The sequence below is a fragment of the Phyllobates terribilis genome, unplaced genomic scaffold (assembly GCF_046119375.1).
Source record: "Phyllobates terribilis strain yellow unplaced genomic scaffold, ASM4611937v1 Scaffold_2__4_contigs__length_985480577, whole genome shotgun sequence".
Taxonomy (NCBI): domain Eukaryota; kingdom Metazoa; phylum Chordata; class Amphibia; order Anura; family Dendrobatidae; genus Phyllobates; species Phyllobates terribilis.
Window position 1 is genome coordinate 500,450,257 of NW_027362762.1, and position 18,558 is coordinate 500,468,814.

An 18,558-nucleotide genomic window follows, 5' to 3' on the forward strand; every position below is an offset into this window, starting at 1 on the left:
GGAGGTTAGTATAGATGGACTAATAGAACAAGTCCCACACACTGCTACAAGCCAAACTATTTTTTCAGAGCTAGATGCAGAAAAAAATGATATTGAATTTGCAACCTGATGGAGGTTAGTATAGATGGACTAATAGAACAAGTCCCACACACTGCTAGAAGCCGAAATATTTTTTCAGAGCTAGATGGAGAAAAAAATTATATTGAATTTGCAACCTGATGGAGGTTATCATAGATGGACTAATAGAACAAGTCCCACACACTGCTACAAGCTGAACTATTTTTTCAGAGCTAGATGCAGAAAAAAATTAGATTGAATTTGCAACCTGGTGGAGGTTAGTATAGATGGACTAATAGAACAAGTCCCACACACTGCTACAAGCTGAACTCTTTTTTCAGAGCTAGATGCAGAAAAAAATTAGATTGAATTTGCAACCTCGTGGAGGTTAGTATAGATGGACTAATAAAACAAGTCCCACACACTGCTACAAGCCGAACTCTTTTTTCAGAGCTAGATGCAGAAAAAAACTTAGATTGAATTTGCAACCTGGTGGAGGTTAGTATAGATGGACTAATAGAACAAGTCCCACACACTGCTACAAGTTGAACTTTTTTTCAGAGCTAGTTGCAGAAAAAAATTAGATTGAATTTGCAACCTGGTGGAGGTTAGTATAGATGGACTAATAGAACAAGTCCCACACACTGCTAGAAGCTAAAATATTTTTTCAGAGCTAGATGCAGAAAAAAATTAGATTGAATTTGCAACCTGATGGAGGTTAGTATAGATGGACTAATAGAACAAGTCCCACACACTGCTAGAAGCCAAAATATTTTTTCAGAGCTAGATGCAGAAAAAAATTGGATTGAATTTGCAACCTGATGGAGGTTAGTATAGATGAACTAATAGAACAAGTCCCACACACTGCTAGAAGCCCAAATATTTTTCAGAGCTAGATGCAGAAAAAAATTTGATTGAATTTTCAATCTGATGGAGGTTAGTATAGATGGACTAATAGAACAAGTCCCACATACTGCTACAAGCCGAAATATTTTTTCAGAGCTAGATGCAGAAAAAAATTATATTGAATTTGCAACCTGATGGAGGTTAGTATAGATGGACTAATAGAACAAGTCCCACACACTGCTAGAAGCCGAAATATTTTTTCAGAGCTAGATGCAGAAAAAAATTATATTGAATTTGCAACCTGATGGAGGTTAGTATAGATGGACTAATAGAACAAGTCCCACACACTGCTACAAGTCGAAATATTTTTTCAGAGCTAGATGGAGAAAAAAATTATATTATATTTGCAACCTGATGGAGGTTAGTATAGATGGACTAATAGAACAAGTCCCACACACTGCTAGAAGCCGAAATATTTTTTCAGAGCTAGATGCAGAAAAAAATTATATTGAATTTGCAACCTGATGGAGGTTGGTATAGATGGACTAATAGAATGATGCTATGCCCAAAAGGTTGTACTTCACTAGGTGCAGTAAAAAAAATTGTATTCTATACACAGGTGGTGTAGCTTGCAACACAGATAGGCTACTCCACTGACTAACACTCTGCAATAAGCCAAAAAGGATTTGCTTTGCTAGATTTAGCCAAATGCTGTGAAAAAAACTTTCTCAGCACTGGCACAGACATGCCTGGCAAAAAGTGATAGGAAATGATGTAACTTAGTCCTGAAAAGGACTGCAATTACAATTAGTCTTTACTCCCAACCTATCTATTTAAGAGCACAGACCTGCCTGATAAAAGTGATAGGAACTGATGTAACTTAGTCCTGAAAAGGACTGCAATTACAATTAGTCTTTACTCCCAACCTATCTATTTCAGAGCACAGCCCTGCCTGATAAAAGTCGTGGGAAATGATGTAACCTAGTCCTTAAAAGGACTGCAATCACAACTATTCCCTACTCCCAAGCTATCTGTAGATTTGTGCGAAAATTGGCTTGAAATTAACAAAGTATAGCGCACAGAGCAACAGCAGTGCTGTCTAACACGCAGCTGCAGAAGTGAGAAAATGGTGGCGACTGGGAAAATGGCTGGGTCTTATAGGGCAAAGACATGTGACATATACTGCCAATGACACATGCCCCTGCTTGTGTGAAAAAAAAGCAGTTCGCTCCGTGTGTGCGCTGCTGATAGGCTGACAGATTGCACCTCCCCACTGTAAATGCGGGAAAGAGAAAAAAAAATGGAGATTTTCATTATTTCTGCTGAGATCCATCCTCTGCCCCTCCCCCCGCCCTGCTGTACACTCAACCTGCGTATTAACATTAATTTTCAGCATTACTGAGAAAAAATCCAGTTATGATTTTGGTGCACGAACAGTTATCGAACATAACCTCGAACAGCCGAATTTTTTTCAAATCGTTAGGGTTCGCCGAACGGCTCGAACACCGCCCAAAACAGCTCGAATTTGAGATTGGCGAACAGTTCGAGTCGAACACCGCTCATCTCTAATTATAAGCATTAGCAGGTTATTACAAACTGAAATCAAACAGTTTTCAACTCAAAACTTTATTCTAGGTGATGTTACATTTGCACATAGGACCGCTTGTTTGAAAGGAGCTTCTGAACTCTCTCGTCCATTGAATTTGTCAGGTTTTGGATGGTTTCTGCTTTAATTGTTTTGCATGAGGACAGAATACTCTCCCAGAGCTGTTGCTTAGATGTGAACTGCATCCCGCCATCATAGACGCTCCTTTTGATGATGCTCCAGAGGTTCTCAATGGGGTTGAGGTCAGGGGAGCATGGGTGCCACACCATAAGTTTGTCCCCTTTTATGCCCATAGCAGCCAGAGATACAGATGTTTTATGTGCAGCATGAGACGGGGCATTATCATGCATGAAATGATCTCGATGGTCCAGATGGATGGAATGGAGGATGGCTGGTTGATGGACACTCCATGCAAACACGGCTACGGCGCTAACAAGGAGGAGGTGGAGTAATATTTTGGGCTGGAATCATGGGGAGAGAGATTGTCACCCCTTTTAGGATCCCTGAAGGGGTAAAGATGAACTCCATAATGTATGTTGAGTTTCTCAAACAGCACTTCCTGCCATGGTTCAAGAAGTAGAACCGTGCATTCCGCAGCAAGATCATTTTCATGCTTGATAATGCCCCGTCTCATGCTGCACATAACACATCTGCATCTCTGGCTGCTATGGGCATAAAAGGGGACAAACTTATGGTGTGGCACCCATGCTCCCCTGACCTCAACCCCATTGAGAACCTCTGGAGCATCATCAAAAGGAGTGTCTATGATGGCGGGAGGCAGTTCACATCTAAGCAACAGCTCTGGGAGGGTATTCTGTCCTCATGCAAAACAATTAAAGCAGAAACCATCCAAAACCTGACAAATTCATTGGACGAGAGAGTTCAGAAGCTCCTTTCGAACAAGGGGTCCTATGTGCAAATGTAACATCACCTAGTATAAAGTAATGAGTTGAAAACTGTTTGATTTCAGTTTGTAATAACCTGCTAATGCTTATAATTTCAAAAATGACCATTTTTTTGTTTTTTATTAAAATGAAAAGGTTGAAAACTCTGCTGTGCATAATATTTTGGAACTGCATTTTGAGTGCAGTTTGAGTTTTTTTTTTTTTTTTTAAATATACTGTTATCATAGGCAGTTTGTACAAAAACCTTTCAATTGTACTCTAATAGTTATTTGACTGGAAAATTACAATGACTGCAATTTATATAGGTAATTTGGGAAAATCTGAGAAAATATTATTTGCATAATAATTTGGAACACAGTGTAGTGACGTACACCCGCCACCATGGGGTGCTGGGGTAGTACGCCCTGGATGTCCACAAGGTGTCCGGGAGCCAAACCACCTCGCGCTCGGCTTCAGAGGACCGGTCAGCCTCCGTCGGGAGTAATGAGCCTTTTCCCCGGAGGGGACCCGAGAATTAAGCAGCCCCGGCGCCTGTAATCTGTTGAAAGTTATAATGTTTAAGTTGACTATGTTTTTCCCCGTTTTCTAGAGACATTGGTCCCTGTGGACTTGCAGCAGACAGACTCCTACCCTGTAAATAGTTTGCATCTCTTTAGGTGCTCCTTATTGGTTTTATGCAAAACAGCGGATATTTCTACCTCAGACCTCAGAAGAAAAACCTGTCTGGAGTGGCACTCTTGGAGGTCCAACTCGGGATCTTCATGCCCTGCAGTCACCCCAGGGCCCACGTTGGGGGTTTGGGACAGATCCCTCGTGCTTCTGAACTGCCTTTCAGTCCCTGCACTTTAACCCGTCTGTCTATGCATAAATGTCTCTGGATGATTCTTGTACTTTTATATTTTTATATTTTTGTACTTTTATATTATATGCTGTTTGAAACGTTTAAGAAGAAGTGCCTCCCATAAAGGGAAGATTGTTTACTGTTATATAGAAAAAGACTGTACCAGGTATTACTCTCTTTGCAGCCCGCGGACGTGCTGTGTTTCACCAGGGGGCAATGTGGCGCCCCTGAGGGTTCGACCGCCACAGTGATGCTGCACTTCTCTAATGGAGTGTAGTGTTCCTCAGCTGAAGTAAGAACAGTGTGATGGTCAGGACCCTACCTCCACATCCAACACCACACTTCTCCCACCAGAGGGGGCTAGAAGGCACTAGGTGCTGCCCCTACTGGAAGTTGGGAGACTGGGGAACCAAGAGTTAGGGGGAACCAATTAGTGGGTGAGGGTGGAGGACTCACATTTTAGTGACACTTAATATTTCATATTTAATACACAGCCATCTTGGGTCTTGGTTCTTTGATCGTGACCTTCCTCCCTGAGCGTGGATCCTGTGTGGACCTGCAGAGGATGGAGGCACGGCCCTCGTACCCTGGCCTTGGGTAGAGGGGCAGGTTGCAGATAATGTATGTCTCAGCCCGGTCAAGGACCATGACCAAGAAGGCCCGGAGCTTAGGAGTGTAGCTCCACCGCAAATGGATCCCGGGGGGGATGCAGACGGAGCGGTATACGCCACCTGTCCTCGCCTACCTGATCTATTCAGAGGGGTTCCGGCTGCAAGAGGGGTACCAGCCCCCGACACCTGACCTTGCTACTCTACGTCCTGGTCAGGGAAGTCCGGTAGGCCCTGAGGATCCCACCGGGTAACGGAAAGAGCGGAACTGCCACCCGTACCCTTTTTCTGAGTGAAGTTCAGAGGGAGACCCGGCCTATCTACACACACACAGACAGGAAAGGACCCGGTCTGAAGTCTAGGAACACTCTGGTGCGGGGTCCTGATTGAGCACTTGACTTACTCGGAGGTTGTTGGACCCTCGTCCCTGGTGACCGCAGAACTCCGTGAGGAGCAGGGAGAAGCCTTGCAGCTGTACTCTCCACCGTGAGTAAAAACCCTGGAAGTCAACCCATATGGCCTCCAGACTCTTTATTTTCTGCACTGCATCGCACCACGTGCACCAGATCTCCTACACTATGACTCCCTCCATCCTCGTCTCTGCCCTGAGGCCCTGCTCCGCCTGTGGGGAGTAGTAACAACTACGGCTGCCACAACATCCCGCCTTAGAGGACTGCAGCAGCGCTGGTGGCCTTCACCAGGTACCACAGGTGGCGTAGTCGATAGCAACCACTCAACCCTGATAGCCCATTACATCCTTTTTAATGTGACGGCCCTGGGCACGGAACGGGTCCAGGCCACAACTGCTTCCCCCAACATCTGACCCGGCTCCGAGTACCCCCATCTCCCAGGGAGGGCTGTGAGCATCACATATTCATCTGCATGTGTAGCGCCCCGAGGGTTTGGCCGCTACAGGGGTATTGCACCTCTGCCAGAGGTGTGGCATTCCACTCCCGGGTAAGTATGGAGTGTGGACCAGGGCTCAGTTAGCTGCATGCTTCACACACACACCCCATTTCCAGGGGACAGCTCAACGGTGCTCCCATTTCTACAGTAATGCAGGCACGACAGACCATGTCCCTGGCTGGAGTGGGGAGGGGGGAGGAAAACCCAGTGATGTAGGAGCAGAAGGGGACGGTTTCTGGAGCATAGGTAGGAGCTTATTGGGTGCTGGTCACCTGAGCTCACACACAGAGGAGGAGGTATAAAAGGTGGGCACCATCTTAGGAGTGTGTTCAGTCAGTGAGAGGAGAAGACAGGGAGTGGAGGCTCTGTAGGAGCTCTGCTCAAAGGCAGGCCTAGGGTGAAGGCCGGAGCCTGAGAGGAAGGAGGAGAAGAATAAACAGGAAAGGAGGAGAAGTGACAGAGAAGCAGAAGGGCTCAGAAACAAGAAGGAAGAAGGGACCCTAAGAACCCACGAGATATCAGGTGAAGGGTCAGGCAGAAAAGGGTACCGGATCCCAAATTGGTGGAGGTAAATTATCCCTCAGCCAAGAACCGGAGGTCGTGATCATCACTTGGTGCGGCCCCCTGCTAAACCTGCTAGGAAGGCACCATAGAGGATAGCGGGATACGGGGCCCACGTTTACCCGCATAGATCCGTGGCAGCTGGACAAAAGTTTGGTCACTGGTGGGGCACAAGCCAGAGAAAGGATAGAAGGGAGTCCTGTTCCATAGTCCTGAATTGCCTGGGGGTTGACCGAGCCCCTCACCTGGTGGAAGCAGCACGGCTTGGGCAGTCATTGCTGGCCGAAGTGACTTGGAATATACGAACTGTGAGTAAAAGATCCTGGACTGTAACACACTGTCTTTGCATTTCTTGCCGCGCCAGCACTACCGGTGCTGGGACGCCCTGCACTACAATCCCCACCATCTATGCTCACTGCCCTGAGGCTACACTCCTCCCGTGGGGAGTTGTACTATTCCCTGCTGCACATCCAAAACAAGCATCAGCGGTCTGCCTTGCAGCGGCGGTCCTCCCTGACCGCAATCCACGGGTGGCGTAATCGGACTTTCAAAACCTACAAATACACTGCCACAGCATATGGTCTGACCACCCTGAGCCACGGGGCCGGGTCGCCACTACTACTCCCAGCATTGCCCTGTTGCCCGGTTCCGAGTGCCCCACGGCCCAGGGGGCGAGTCATATGCTCTTATGACAGCTCACTGTGCCTTCACTGACCTGCCTCCTATTTTACCTAGCTCCGGCCTACTAGATGCATTATGTAAAATAGGAGGCAGGTCAGTGAACGATCAGTGAGCTGTCATAAAAGCATACAGATGAATATGTAAGCAGAGCACCAGATACAGTGCCTCCTACAGGCCACCCCAGAGCACGAGCATATCATTATATCCAAACTGAAAGTAAAGATGTCACAACAACCACAGCATGGATTTCATCAACCCAGGTATCATTTTAACCCCTTTATGACGTGGCACGTAATAGTATGCACCACATCATAACCCCCTGTTCAACGTGGGCTGCGGCGCTGAGCCCGCACTAAACTGAAATATTCTAAATGGCAGAATTACGTTTATTTGGTCGCTGCAACATTGCAATAAAATGCAATAACGGGCGATCAAAACATCGGATCTACCCCAAAAGGGTATCAATAAAAACTTCAGCTTGGCGTGCAAAAAATAAGCCCTCACTTGGCCCCAGATCCCCAAAAATGGAGATGCTACGAGTCTCGGAAAATGACGACATTTTTTTTTTTTTTTTAAAGCAAACTTTGGATTTTTTTCTCACCACTTAACTAAAAAAAAACCTATACATGACCTGGAGAATAATAATGGCAGGTCAGTTTTAGAATTCAGTGAATGTGGTAAAAAAAAAAAACACCTGTGGAATTGCACTTTTTTGCAAATTCACCGCACTTGGAATTTTTTTCCCATTTTCCAGTACACAATATGGTAAAACCAGTGATGTCGTTCAAAAGTACAACTCGTCCCATAAAAAATAAGCCCTCACATGGCCATATTGAAGTAAAAATAAAAAAGTTATGACTCTGGGAAGAATGGGAGCAAAAAACGAAAACGCAAAAACGGAAAATGCTCCAGTCATAAAGGGGTTAATCAGGGTAATGGCACCCACCTGACAGTGTATGTAGGTTATGGAGCACAATACTGCTGACAGGTGTGCTTTAAATCTAAGTGTGCATTGAAAGGGAGAGAGCACAGTGGATTCTGCTCTGCATTTTCACATATTACAGCTATAGCCATATGCATGTAGTATAATGTGAATTACCTTTTCTTTTGCACCATTATTAAAAGCTAAATAGTTTCACAATTGTCAATTATTTTAATTGCAGTACCAATGCCCAGAAGACTTCTAAATGTTTCCGTGTATTTGTACCTCGTTCACCTATTGATCTGAACTTTGGGAGCAGAGTGAAAGTTCTTTTACCCTCTGGTCAAGTTGGCACTGGGGTAGTTTATAAAGTTGGACAGCTGCCTGGAAAAGATGAATTTCATGTGGCTGTGGACCTAGAGTCACAAGAGTGCTGGCAACATCTTAGCAAGTTTAAAACACAATGCAAGTTACACAGGTAAATTCAACCCTTTTTTCCCCTGAATATTTATAAGACATGTCTCAGCACTACTGCTTTTCTTTGATGTAGGTGTGAATGGGCATGCTTACATAACACTATAAGAAAATGATTTGCATAATATTGCAATTACGTAACACATGTGATGGCAAAATATTCTAAAATATAAATAATGGCATATTCTTTACCAATGTAAAAAAAAAGATCATAAAGTCTTAACTAGAGATGAGCGTTGTTCTACTCGAACTGTTCGCCAATCTCAAATTCGAGCTGTTTTGGGCGGTGTTCGAGCCGTTCGGCGAACACGAACAATTTGAGAAAAATTCGGCTGTTCGAGGTTATGTTCGATAACTGTTCGTGCACCAAAATCATAACTGGATTTTTTCTCAGTAATGATGAAAATTAATGTTAATACGCAGTTTGAGTGTACAGTGGGGTGGGGGGAGGGGCAGGGGATGGATCTCTGCAGGAATAATGAAGATCTCCATTTTTTTTTTCTCTTTCCCGCATTTACAGTGGGGAGGTGCAATCTGTCAGCCTATCAGCAGCGCACACATGGAGCGAAGTGCTTTTTTTCACACAAGCAAGGGCATGTGTCATTGGCAGTGTATGTCACATGTCCTTGCCCTATAAGACCAAGCCATTTTCCCCGTCGCCACCATTTTCTCACTGCTGCAGCTGCGTGTTAGACGGCACCGTTGTTGCTGTGTGCGCTATACCTTGTTAATTTCAAGCCAATTTTCGCACAAATCTACAGATAGCTTGGGAGTAGGGAATAGTTGTGATTGCAGTCCTTTTAAGGACTAGGTTACAGCATTTCCTACGACTTTTATCAGGCAGGTCTGTGCTCTTAAATAGATAGATTGTGGGAGTAAAGACTAATTGTAATTGGAGTCCTTTTCAGGACTAGGTTACATCAGTTCCTATCAGTTTTTGCCAGGCAGGTCTGTGCCAGTGCTGTGCAAGTTTTTTTCACAGCATTTGGCTGAATCTAGCAAAGCTAATCCTTTTTGGCCTATTGCAGAGTGTGTTAGTCAGTGGAGTAGCCTATCTGTGTTGCAAGATATACCACCTGTGTATAGAATACCAATTTTTTTACTGCACCTAGTGAAGTAAAATCTTTTGGGCATAGCATCATTCTATTAGTCCATCTATACTGACCTCCATCAGGTTGCAAATTGAATATAATTTTTTTCTGCATCTAGCTCTGAAAAAATATTGGGCTTCTAGCTGTGTGTGGGACTTGTTCTATTAATCCATCTATACAGACCTCCGTCAGGTTGCAAACTGAATATATTTTTTTCTGCATCTACCTCTGAAAAAATATTGGGCTTCTAGCTGTGTATGGGACTTGTTGTATTAATCCATCTATACAGACCTCCATCAGGTTGCAAACTGAATATATTTTTTTCTGCATCTACCTCTGAAAAAATATTGGGCTTCTAGCTGTGTATGGGACTTGTTGTATTAGTCCATCTATACTGACCTCCATCAGGTTGCAAACTGAATATATTTTTTTCTGCATCTACCTCTGAAAAAATATTGGGCTTCTAGCTGTGTGTGGGACTTGTTCTATTAATCCATCTATACAGACCTCCATCAGGTTGCAAACTTAATATATTTTTTTCTGCATCTACCTCTGAAAAAATATTGGGCTTCTAGCTGTGTGTGGGACTTGTTCTATTAATCCATCTATACAGACCTCCATCAGGTTGCAAACTGAATATATTTTTTTCTGCATCTACCTCTGAAAAAATATTGGGCTTCTAGCTGTGTGTGGGACTTGTTCTATTAATCCATCTATACAGACCTCCATCAGGTTGCAAACTGAATATATTTTTTTCTGCATCTACCTCTGAAAAAATATTGGGCTTCTAGCTGTGTGTGGGACTTGTTGTATTAGTCCATCTATACTGACCTCCATCAGGTTGCAAACTGAATATATTTTTTTCTGCATCTACCTCTGAAAAAATATTGGGCTTCTAGCTGTGTGTGGGACTTGTTCTATTAATCCATCTATACAGACCTCCATCAGGTTGCAAACTGAATATATTTTTGTCTGCATCTAGCTCTAAAAAAATATTTGGCCTTCTATCTGTATGTGGGACTTGTTCTATTAGTCCATCTCTACTGACCTCCATCAGGTTGCAAACTGAATATAATTTTTTTCTGCATCTACCTCTGAAAAAATATTTGGGCTTCTAGCTGTGTGTGGGACTTGTTCTATTAGTCCATCTATACTGACCTCCATAAGGTTGCAAACTGAATATAATTTTTTTCTGCATCTAGCACTGAAAAAATATTTGGCCTTCTAGCAGTGTGTGGGACTTGTTCTATTAGTCATCTATACTGACCTCCATCAGGTTGCAAATTCAAACTAATTTTTTGTCTGCATCTACCTCTGAAAAAATATTTGGCCTTCTAGCAGTGTGTGGGACTTGTTCTATTAGTCCATCTATACTGACCTCCATCAGGTTGCAAACTGAAAATAATTTTTTTCTGCATCTAACTCTGAAAAAATATTTGGCCTTCTAGCAGTGTGTGGGTCTCATTGTATTAGGCCATCTATACCAAGCTCCACCAGCTTTTCAATTAATAATAATTTTTCGCTGCATCTAGCCCTGAAAATAATTTTTCTTCCCAATAGTGGTAGCAATAGAAATATGGGGCGCGCTCCTGGCTTACAAAAATATACGCTTCATAACAAAAAACACCAGCTTAGCGCACTGCATTAATAAGATGGCATCATCGTCTCTCCCAGTGCTAGGCCTACTACCCAGGCTAGCATTCCTGTGCCTAAAACACAATGTATGGGTCCGCGCTAGCCACTATGCTGAGGGGTCTAAAGCTGCTGCTAACGCTTTATAACAATTCAATTGGCAGATTTTCACAGAGCTCTTCCACAATGCCCACCCATCGGGACAACAGTTGCCCAGCTTCCCTATGGGATCTAGTGGCGAATAGTTGATGCCATTAATCAGAGCGTCAGTTGCCCCGTCGACGTGGCAAGCATACGGTAAGGCATGGGAAGAGTGGACACGACTAGTAGCAGGCAGACGGGTTGACCAATGTGAACAAGCCAGATCACAAGTCACCATAGAATTTCTCCACCAGCTAATGATGAGGGGCATATCAGGGGCGTCAGCGCAGCGGTGTCTGACCGGAGTAGCATTTCACTTCCAACTACTGAATTGGGGAGATGTGACAAAGATTCATCATCAGACAATCCATAAAAGGGTGGAAAAGGGGTCAGCCAAGTCAGGAGTGTAGACGTCCCGTCCCGTGTCACTAAAACTGATTTCTCACATCATATCCCTAACACCATTAACATGACACTCACAATTTGAAGCAACACTACTGTCTACTGCATTTGTGATCGCCTTCTTCGGGGCGCTATGCATAAGCGAATTAGTCCCTCAATCCAAAATTAGCACCAGTGGAGGCTTATTACACCAGGACGTAGTCATAGGCAATAATGCAATACGTCTACGCATACACAAATCGAAAATGGTTCCAGCGGGCAGGGGCACTTGGGTACTTTTACAACCCACAAACGGTACACTGAGTCGGGTAACAATAGTAAAACCATATCTAGCCATCAGATCACAAAGTAATTTGTTCCTATCACACATTGATGGGATGCCATTATCAAGATACCAGTTCCAAGCTATATTTAATAAATGCATAACATCGGCAGGGAACCACCCCAAAGATTACGGGACACACTCATTCCGCATAGGCACGGCCACAAAAGCAGCAAGTGCAGGACTGTCAGAAACGGAAGTTCAGAGGATAGAGAGATGGTGATCCACGTGTTTGGCAAGATACATAAGACCGGACTTGTTATCCTAACGTGGTTTGTTTCTTTTACAGGTGACGCTAAGCCAACAGTGTGGGTGATAGGCCACTCGTATATATATTGGGCAGATTAAAGGGCGAAAGTCCGCCCAGGCGGGAGGAAATTAGAGTTTCATAACACATATTTCAACTGGAGAGGTATTAGAGGCCTGCTATGGCCACAGGTACTAATGGAGGTAATCAAGGTAGGGAGAGAGGCAAGATGTCTGGTCATCTTAGTTATACAGGCCAGGGGAAACAACCTAGGTCATCACAAGAGCGCATAACTAATGGCAATAATGAAACTAGACACTGAGCGCTTCAGAGAATTTTTCACAAAACTAGCTATAGTATGGTCAGAGATTGTGCCAATAGCGGTTTTGCAAGGTGCGCGAGACATCACGGCCATCGAACGGACAAGGCGGGTAATAAATATTCGGATGGCAAAGTTTAGAAGAGACAGAGGTGGTGTAGTGGTACGACACCGACAACTGGAAGGAGATAAAGCAGGCCTCATACGGCCCGACGGTGTTCACTTAATGGATATTGGACTGGACATATTCCTGTCAGGACTCCAGGACGGAGTGGAACAAGCGTTAAGAGTGATGGGTGGGGGTCAGAGTCCTGCATACGAGTACGCAGGATCCTCCGTGGCCTGGAAATAGAAAGGACATGTTGGAGAGTTACACTTGTTGGCCAAGTTGCCGGAGTGGAGACCCAGGGCATGCTGCAACAAGCTGAATTATTTTAGAAATAAAATGTCTTTCTAATGGAATGAGTATAAAGAGTTAATAAAGCTGTGACCGATCCTCACCCATCCAGTTGTAAGAGTTACATTATTGTATTGTCAAGGAAAGGGGGGCGGTAGTGGGGCTGAGCGTCTGGGTTTGGTTGGGGGTCCCCACAGTCTGCCTAGGCTAGATGCATTTAAAAATTCTTATTAGATACACAGGCGGTGCAGCTTGCTTCGCAGCTGGGCTACTACGCCCAAAGTATTGCCTAGGCTAGATGCAGTTAAAAATTCTACGCTGACTAGCAGACACTGAAGATTTGGAGCAGACCTCTGAGTAAACAGCTCTTCAGACTCAATCATCTGTGTTACCCCAAGCCATAGTGTATGTAGTTTCTTACAGTTAAAAGGGTGGGGGGAGCGACCCAACCCACCTGGAATTGACGATGCCAACGTCACGTAGACACAGCAAGGGGACTCCAAAAAGAGTTACCATTTTTTCCCAAAATTGTGGCACAGACACCACTTAACCCTAGAACGCATACCTGGGGCCTCGCAGTCCCGCCCTGTTAATTGTTTTCTATTTTCTGCAAGATTACTTTAGTTAGAATTTTGAAACTCTAGGTATTCTTCATGTATATAGTTGTTTGTCATTTGAGTTTGAGTTATTCAATGTTATTTGCACACGGGCCTAAAAGGCCCCAGGTATATGAAAGTGTAGATTTTTATGGTCATGCGTTCTAGGGTTAAGTGGCATCAATTGCCCCACAGTTGCTTAAAACGGTTGGTGAGGTGATATTACCAAATCCTCAAGCTTTTAGCCTCCCAAGGATAACACAGGATTAGAAAAGTCCTTGCGAATCCATGATTTGTTCATCTTTATGAACGTGAGTCTGTCTACATTCTCAGTGGACAGCCGCGTGCGCTTATCTGTCAGCACACCATCAGCAGCGCTGAACACACGTTCAGAGAGAACACTGGCTGCAGGGCATGACAAGATCTCCAAGGCGTGAGTGGCGAGCTCCGGCCATTTTTCCAGATTGGAATACCAAAATGAGCAAGGGTCCAGTGACACAGTCATGGCTTCGATGTTCACTTGGAGATACTCCTGCACCATCCTCTCTAGGCATTGACTATGTGTCAGACTTCTTGTCTCCTGTGGCCTTGCAAAGGATGATCTAAAAAAGTGGTGAAACGATTTCACAAATTTGCTGTTACCAGCAGATACTGTGTTACTGTTACGGTTTGAGTGATGAAGACTCGACAGTCCCGCGGTTGGCAAGTTAGAACTGTGAGATTCACTTCGTGCACCACTGGTGTTTTGTGGAAAAGCACATGTAAGATTCTGCAACAGCGTCTGCCGATACTCCTGCATGCGTCAATCCCTTTTTATGGCAGGAATTATTTCGGCAAATTTACTTTTGTACCGGGGATCTAAGAGTGTGGCAACCCAGTAGTCGAGATTACTTCGAATTCTGCAATCTGAGGGTCATGTTGCAGGTAGTGCAGCAAGAAGGCACTCATGTGTCTTGCGCATCCAGGAGGACCAAGTCCTTGTTGTGTGGGTAGCGAGGGAAGAATCATGCTTCTTTCCTCTGCCCTCTCCCCCCAACCTCGCACAACAGAAATGTGATCAAGGTCTCCCTCATCTGATGAGTCTTCCATGCCCATCGCCAGTTCATCCTCCACTTCTTCCTCGGCTCCTGCAACTTCCCCAACAGTTTGGCTGCTACCATGCGCCCTGTTTAATCCCTCTCCCCCACCCTCCCATGCCTGCCTCCTTGGTGCTGCCAACCGTCTGGACCTTGGAGATGTTATCCCTTCCGCATACGACTCCTCCTCTACTTCCTCCACCTCCTCTTGTCCGACCACCTGACTCTGAATTCTGTTTAATGTGTGCTCCAGCATGTAAATCACCGGAATAGTTATGCTGATAATGGCATCGTCGTCAGCACTAAACATCTTCGTCGCCATTTCAAAACTGTGCAGAAAGGTGTGTGGCACCCCTGAGGGTGCAGTCACCACAGAGTTACTGCATCTCACCCAGAGGTGTGGTATCTCACCCTCAGGTAAGGAAGGCATATGGCTCGGGACCCTAACACCTGCATCCAACACATACCCGCAGTGGGGTTAGGGCGAGATTGCTCCTAAGGGAGAGCACAGTCCCAGGTCCATAGCTGGTGGGAGGATCCTATGTAGTGGGTGCTTAGGGGAGCAGCTTAGGGGAGCACATGACAGGGAGAGTATAAATAGGAAGCCATCTTAGAAAGAGCAAGCCAGTCAGAGGAGGAAAAGTGACAGGAGCAGAGGCTCGGCATGAGCTCTGCTCCGGAGGCGGGCCTAGCCTGGGAGGCCCAGGACTGAGGGAGAGAAGAGAGGAGTGGGAGCAGGAAGGCTCCAGGAACCGAAGGGACCCTAGGGCTACGGGCCGTGCAGAAGGCCACCTGTACTCCCGCTGCTACCAGGAGGTAGAGGGGTCAGGCCAGATAAGGGGAACCGGTCCCTCAACTAGAGGAGAAACAGCAAGGCTCAACTAGAAACCGGAGGCTGCAGCATTTCATGTACTGCAGGCAAAAGTCCACACCAGTCTCACTAAGAAGGTAGCCACATAGGACCCAGGGGACGGAACACAAGTCGCCCGCCAAGGCCCGAGGATACCGGATAGAAGTGTCACTGGGTGTGAGGTGCAGGGAGAAGGCCAGAGAAAGGACACACAGAAGGGGGTCCTGCTAAGTACTCCGGAGCTATCTGGGGGTGGACTGAGCCCCTCACTGAGTACGCACAGCACGACGGGTGAGATAGCTCTGGTACCTGTAATCTGGACTGCAACAACTGTGAGTAAAGATCTTGGGACTGCATCACACGGACTCTGTGTTCATTACTGACTCCCTGCACTACAACCACCATCATCCACCCACACTGCCCTGAAGCTACACTCTTCCTGTGGTGAGTAATAATACCATTGCAGCAAAACCACCAGCTTCAGAGGACTGTTCCGCAGCGGCGGCCCCTTTGGCCGCACTCCACAGGTGGCGTAGTCGGACATTATAAAATCCATATATACAAATTACCGTTGGATTGACCGCCCTGGGTCACGGACCGGGTCACCGCCACAGTGACTACAACCCCCAGCGTCTACCGTCCCGGCTCCGGGTACCCCACGGCCCAGGGGGCGCGTCAACTTCATAGGTCCCTGATCTGAGACCACTCCTGCTGTGTGATTTGCCCCACCTCTGGATCTCGTTGGCCCAGGCTATACGTCAGAAACTATTGCACCAGGGCTTGTCGGTGCTGCCACAGTCGCTGCAACATGTGCAGAGTTGAATTCCACCGTGTCGGCACATCGCATTTCAGCCGGTGAACTGGCAGGCCCAACGACTTCTGTAGAGATGTAAGTCGTTGAGCTACGGGATGCGAACGGCGGAAGTGAGCACACAGCGACCGTGCCCTCTACAGAAGGCCATCTAGTCCGGGATAGTGGGCTAAAAATTGCTGGACAACCAGGTTCAACACGTGAGCCATACAAGGCACGTGTGTAACATTGCCCCGGCGAAGGGCCGCACCCAGGTTTGCAGCATTGTCGCACACGGCCTTCCCTGGTTGCAGGTCCAGTGGAGACAACCATTCATGAAACTGGGTCTCCAGAGCTGACCACAAGTCCTCAGCTGTGTGACTCACATTTCCCAGACATTTCAAAGTAAACACTGATGCCGTTGAGCCCTGCTGCCAGCATAGTAAGGAGGTGCGCAGTTAGAAAGCAGGTGGCATTACCAGACAGGCTTTGGGTGCAGGTGGAGGACCGAGAGGAGGTTGAGGAGGCAGAAGCAGTGGAGGAACTTCTAGATAAAGAGGATTGACGTACAACTCGCGGGGACGGCAAGACTTGGACAGCAGCCCCTTGTCCTGCTGTCACCATAGTTACCCAGTGCCCTGTCAGCGACATGTAATGCCCCTGTCCATGCCTACTCGTCCAAGTGTCTGTGGTGAAATGCACCCTGTCACACACAGAGTTTCTCAAAGAAGCGGTGATGTTGTGTGCGACATGCTGGTGGAGCGCAGGCACACCTTTCTTTGAGAAGTAGTGCCGACTGGGCATCTGGTACTGGGGCACTGCGACGGACATAAGGTCTCAAAAATCCACTGTGTCCTCCAGGCGGAAAGGCAGCATTTCTGTAGCCAACAGCTTGCAGATGGTGAAATTCAACCTCTTAGCTTTCTCATGGCTAGGAGGAAATGGTCTTTTACTTGTCCACATCTGAGGGACCGAGGGCTGGCTGTTGTGCTTTGACGGGGTTGAGTAGGGTGTCCCTGGCAAACTGCCGGTCTGTGAGGAAGATGCAGGCGGACATGTTAGGTTGCCTTGATCCAAAGGTGGTGCTCTCGATGTCAGAGAGCTCTCAACACCAGCAGGTGTTTCCACTTCCCAATGAACTGATGACCTGCCAATCACACTGGCTGTTGCAGGTAAAGAGGTGGCAGGTCTGCGTCCAAAAACATGTGTGACTGCTGTCCCCCCAGTCACAGAGGATGAAGAGGCCGCGGATGCACAAGATGGGGCAGACGGTGGTTGGCCCAGCCTGCTAGGCCGCATTGTAGCACAGTGAGCTTCCCACTGCAACTTATGCTTCATATCCATGTGACGGTACATGCATGAAGTACTCAAACTATGGATTTTTTGGCCTCTACTTAGCTTTTGGTGACAAATATTACAGATAACACGAGTTGGGTCATCCTTATCGATCTGAATAAATGCCCAGGCTATGCAAGGCTTAGAGCCCATGCGACCTGAAGAGCCACTACGACTTGTGGTCAGAGGCGGAGTTGTGGTTGAGGATGCAGTTGTTGACGTGCTTCCAGTACTCCGTCTCTGTCCAGGAAGGCGCAACCTAACCTCGTCGTCAATAGCATCTGTGACGCCCCGCTGCGCTTGGTATCACAGATCCTAGAAGAGTGTATTGATGGAATCCTCCACAAGAGGCCCCCATAAACATTCACACATCTCCACCTTCCACCTCAGACCAGCAGAGGGAGCCCGTTAGGGATATAAATAGGGAAGGTGGAGCTAGGCAGTTCAGTTCCTCTGAAGAGTTCCTGCAGTAGAGAAGCCTAAGAGAGGTCAGTCTGCAGTGGAGCTCAGTCTAGTCTAGAGAACTCAGTTAATAGTTCAGCAGTGGAGCACGAGGCTCCTGCTAGCTAGATTCAGGGAGCCCAGATAGAGCTTAAGGTGTGCCGGCGTCATAAGATCGGTGAAGCGCGGCAAGCTGCCGTTAGTGTGTATAGCCTATTGAGGGCCCGAGTAGGCCGAAGGCGAGTGGCGAGTTAGTACATAAGGGGCAGAGGAGCTTAACCAGCTCACCCCGAAGCATTTACCGGACACCGTATCCGAGCTTACCGGGATCTCTATGACCCAGTAAGGCATAACCGGAATCCCTGGAGAACTACAAGTCCCAGGATCGCTAAGGTGCTGATACGTAACAGAGCCAGGAGACGCTTAGGCCCCGCATACTGGGAGCGTGAACTTCAAGAGAAGGCCCTACCACAAGGTCAGCCAGCGCAGGACAGAGACAAAGTTAGGCCTAG

At 46.5% G+C, this 18,558-nt stretch overlaps 1 protein-coding gene across 4 annotated transcripts in view; it reads left to right on the forward strand.

Moving 5' to 3' along the window:
• Nucleotides 1–18,558, forward strand: part of LOC141252842 (uncharacterized) — a 206,822-nt gene that overhangs the window by 129,282 nt on the left and 58,982 nt on the right. For 3 of the 4 annotated variants that reach the window (XM_073670599.1, XM_073670601.1, XM_073670600.1), the window contains one exon: nt 8,175–8,411. The exons of the other annotated variant lie outside the window; for it this stretch is intronic. In XM_073670599.1, the coding sequence (XP_073526700.1) occupies nt 8,175–8,411 (237 nt within the window). The remainder of the gene's footprint in view (nt 1–8,174; nt 8,412–18,558) is intronic. 4 annotated transcript variants of the gene reach the window in all.